The sequence below is a fragment of the Cebus imitator genome, unplaced genomic scaffold (genome assembly GCF_001604975.1).
Source record: "Cebus imitator isolate Cc_AM_T3 unplaced genomic scaffold, Cebus_imitator-1.0 Scaffold743, whole genome shotgun sequence".
Taxonomy (NCBI): Eukaryota; Metazoa; Chordata; class Mammalia; order Primates; family Cebidae; genus Cebus; species Cebus imitator.
Window position 1 is genome coordinate 92,709 of NW_016108058.1, and position 4,831 is coordinate 97,539.

At 39.1% G+C, this 4,831-nt stretch overlaps 1 protein-coding gene across 1 annotated transcript; it reads right to left on the bottom strand.

The window, feature by feature from the left end:
• Window positions 1–1,418: 1,418 nt before the first annotated feature.
• LOC108296834 (polyadenylate-binding protein 1-like) lies at window positions 1,419–3,561 on the bottom strand. Its single transcript, XM_037735184.1, has one exon. It carries the CDS (start codon window positions 3,559–3,561, stop codon window positions 1,882–1,884), a length of 1,680 nt encoding a protein of 559 aa, XP_037591112.1. The 3' UTR covers window positions 1,419–1,881.
• Between the last annotated feature and the right edge of the window lie 1,270 nt (window positions 3,562–4,831).

Below are 4,831 nucleotides of genomic sequence, written 5' to 3' on the forward strand. Positions count from 1 at the left end.
ATTAAAAAAGAAAACTTTTGAATGGCCAAGATGGACAATAAACAAAGTCAAAAAGCAACTGATAAAAATAGAGAAAATATTCACAACATATGTTGTAGATTAAATGCTGAATAAACTTAATAGATAAAACATTTTATTTAAATAAAGAAAAAGGTTAAAATTCAGTAGAAAGCATAATTAAAAATGTATGTAAAATACAACCCCTAAACCCAGGCAAAGAATGTTAAGCCAAACTCAGAAAAAGTGAAAATAAAACAAACTTTATGAGATACCAGTTCTTAAATATCAACTTTATAAAACTTTGGTGTGCCTGTGAGAAAACTCTCATCATTTTTCAGTTGAAAACAAATTTTTATTATCTTTTTGGAAGATAATTTGGAGCTATCTTAGAATTTAAAAAACAAACAAAACCACAAATAAATTTTTAAAAAATCACTAAGACTTTATTTTCCATTTGATTCATCAATGTTACTTCTCAGAATTTATCCAAAGGATGCATGTCCAATAATATTAAAATCTACATGTGTAAAATTATTTATTGCAGTGCTGTCTGAAATTGCAGCATATTGGGAACAAAACTAAATATTCTTCCATAAGTGAATGTTCTAATAAGCTGTGGTGCATACATGCAATGGTGTATTCTGAAACTGTAGAAAAGGAAAAATAAAAACATTATTTTAAATTGATATAGAGTTTTTAAAAATATTAAGTGAAACAACAAAAAGCAAAACAGTGCCTATGTTAATGAAACTTTTATGCAAGAAAGAAGTTAAAAGGTGAAATGAGAAAGGAGAAGGCTCATTTGTGTAAAAAGAAGCACAGTCAAATAAATCAGAAACTAATGAAGTTCAAAACGTGCTGGGATGAATGCAAATAGGATGGAAAGATAGGGGAGGTAAGAACAAATAATAAGGAATGAAGAGTGACACTTTTCTGAGTACTTTTTGTATTATTTTGACTTTAGTATTACATATGTTCACATACTCAAAAATAGACATATAATCAAAAAGACAGGGAGGGAAAAGAAAATCAAAGGTTCATACAAACCAAAAAATAAATAAATAGCATAACCACATTGACTGACGGTGGGGAAAAAGTAACTCTTTGATAAGAATTGTGCCTATATACCTCAGGGTAAAAACAAAAGAATGTTTTGAGCGTCTGGAACTCTACTTGGTAGGTTTGGGTTTTTTTGTTTGTTTGTTTCCACTGTTTAAGAAATTTTTATTAAAGTAAGAACTAATAATACAAATTACGTTTCCTTGCTCAGTTTTCAATTTTGTTACTTAAAATGGAACTGACATTTTGAGCTATTCCACAGTAAAGAATTACAAAATTAAAGAAAGAAATGCTTTAAATTTTTGTACTTTGCTGAAAATTCTTTTTCCCAAGGTCTATAAAACATTAATTTGTTTTTGTATTTTACTTTGTTTGTGATTTTGTTTTGTTTTGTTTTAAAATCAATAAGTAATCCAGGACTAGCATCATGTTTGCTAGACCTGGCACTAGCTTGATACATAAGGTTCAAAGTTTTCTTTCCTTTTTCTATTTTATATTTTGCAATTTTTTTCCATAACATTTAAATTTTTTGATGTTTAGATGTTTTTCTTCGATGAAGCACAAGTTTCTTTTCATGGTCCCTGATCAACTTTAAACAATTGCAACACTGGTGGCACAGTTAACTGCTTTCTGGGCAGCCTCTTTAGCTTGGTGGGCTTGTAGTACAGCTACAGTTTCATCAACCTTAGAACGGAGTGACTCTGGAGATTCGAGCATATGAAGAAGTTCTGAATTATCCATCTCCAACAACATGCCAGGGAATTTACCAGCAAGAGTAGGGTGCATGGCTTGAATAAGAGGAAACAGCCGTTCACCCAACATTTACTTTTGCTCTTGAGGAGCGGGAGATGCCAACATGGAAGCAGTCAAAGTTTCCTGACCTTGTACATGAACAGTAGGTTGTTGCATTGTAACTTGTGGCTGTGCATGAAGACGTTGCTGAGGATTGCGAACTCTTGCAGCATACGTATGCCGTGGAAAGGTGTGAACAGCAGGAGTAGCTGCAGCAGCTGCAGCTGCAGGACATGGGCCCATCCTCTGCGTTGATGTGTTAGCAACACGTTGTGTTGACATGACTCGAGGAATCTGTGAAAAAGCTGGTGCCATAGTGCTAAATGGTAGTCTAGGAGCAGCTGGATGGGTAGCACTGGGCATATTTTGGAATGGATGAGGTCTGCCACCCTGAGCAATCCAGCAAGGATTTGGTCTTAGTTGAACAATTTGGCTAGGAACGTAGTATGCAGCACGGTTCTGAGTCTGTGGGAAAACTGCCATGAAATAACCTGAAGGAGGTGCTGGCTGGTAGGGGTGGATCACAGGGTTGGGTACAGCTCGTACACTTGCCATTCTCTGCATATACTTGTTAGTGAGGTGAGCCTGGCGCTCTTCTTTGCACTGAGCTAAAGCTACATACAATGGCTTTGTGGCCAGAATTCTACCTTTCATTTTTGTAACTGCTTTAGTGGCTTCTTCTGGGGAGGAGAAACATACAAAACCAAACCCTTTGCTGCGACCACCCTCCATCATAACCTTTGCACTAGTGATCTTGCCAAACGGAGAAAACTCTTTGCGGAGACGTTCATCATCGATACTATCATCAAGATTTTTCACATAAAGATTAACACCCTGATATCTGGTGATCTTGTCACGCTTCATCTGTTCAAATTTGCGCTTAAGTTCTGTCTGCCGTTCCCCCTTTTGCTGAGCTCGAGCAACATAAATTTGTTTTCCATTGAGCTCCTTTCCGTTCATCTCATCCACAGCTTTCTGTGCATTTTCATGCCTTTTAAAATTTACAAATCCAAATCCTTTGGATTTTCCACTTCCATCAGTCATCACTTTCACACTTAAGACAGGCCCAAACTTGCTAAAGAGACCCTTAAGGCACTCGTTGTCCATATCTTCTCCAAAATTCTTGACGTAAACATTGGTGAACTCTTTTGCCCTAGCTTCAAATTCAGCTTCTCGTTGTTTACGAGACTTAAATGGTCCAACAAATACTTTGCGATCATTTAGGAGCATTCCATTCATTTTTTCAATAGCACTTTCAGCTGCTTCTTGTGTCTCAAAGTGTATAAATCCATAGCCCTTGGAACCATTTTCATCACAAACCAACTTACATGAGAGGATGTTACCAAAAGTAGAAAATGTATCATACAGTGCTTTACTATCAATGGATTTGTCCAGATTTTTAATGAATATGTTGCCCACTCCACTTTTGCGAAGTGATGGATCACGGTGAGACCACATGATGCGTACTGGCTTGCCCTTTATAACATCAAAATTCATGGTATTCAAAGCACGATCCGCGTCCAACGGCTGCTGGAAGTTCACATACGCGTAGCCCAAGGAGCGGCCAGTGACCATGTCCCTGCAGACCCGGATGGAGAAGATGGGCCCGACCGGGCTGAACTTGTCGTAGAGCATCGTTTCAGTCACGTCTGGGTGGAGGTCCCCCACGTAGAGCGAGGCCATGAGGTAGCTGCGGGCGCTGGGGTTCATCTCGGCACGGCTGACCACAGAGCCACAGGCCACGACCTTTCCGTGAGAGGAGGAGAGCAAGTGCCAGGGCCCAGGACCAGAGCCGGGGGTAATGGGGGTGGGGGCAAGCGCAGAGGGACAAAAAGCCACCGGAATCGAAAACTACTCTACGGTTGCCGAACGCAGTCTATCCGCTTCCGTTGGCTGCCCGCTGCCGGCGGGAGCGATGGTGGCGGTGGCGGGTCCGGGCAGCGGGAAGGCCTCGGTCTCTTGGTTCCTTCTTCGATCTGTTTCCGGGCCCCGGGCAGGCGGGTTGCTCTCGGCTGCTTCACCAGGTTATTTCATAAAAGAGGAGAAATAAATAAATGTCTCCGGCGGGGGAGACGCGGATTTTTTGTAAATCTGGGGGGCTTTTTTAGATTTTTTATTTTTATTTTTTTTATAATAAACGTGTGTTCTGAGCCCGGAGCACACACCCGGCACACTCAGCACTAACCGCCTGGGAGAAGCGGCTAGGTTTCTTTTATACTGGTATAGTTAGCAGCTCTGCAAGTCTAAAGATTATAGTCTTGAAGCATTGTTGATTTGCTGACTTTCATCATTGTGCTGATAATATACAACAGAATGTCTATGTATTTTAAGAAATGCCCTCTGAAGTAGTTAGGGGTAAATGAGAATTACATTTGCAACTTATGATGCAACAGTTATAAAGTTAGATGCACAGTCACACTTACAGAAAAAGGCAGATAAAAAGACAAAATAGCAAGCCAATAAAAAAATCACTAAGAATTCATTTTTCTTATGCATACGTATGGGTGCACAAAAGAAGTGATAAAAGCAAATGTGGCAACACATTAATATTTGGCAAATTTCAGCGAATCTGGTGAATGCGTGTGGACTTTTTGGTACTTCATAAATTTCAATAAGTCAGAAATTATTTTAAATCCAATGATATCAAAAGGAAGGACATAAAATAAATCTACCTTCATCATTGCTCAGCTATCTAAACGTTTCTCATTTGTGAGGAAAGCGAAGACCACCTGGTGACTATCAAACAGACGATCCAGAACCAAAATTCCTTATCTGAGAAATTTCGAAGTAATTAGACTTCTCTATTATCTAAAGCTGGCATCCAGTACCATGCTGCGTTTCCCAAATTTGTGAGTAACTAGAATTTCTACACGTCTCTGGAATGCATGCATGTCGAAATTCATTGTGCAGCCCTTGCTGACATTAAGGCACCAAAATGTCTACAAATGTAATCATTTATCATGACCTATATGGCTAATGT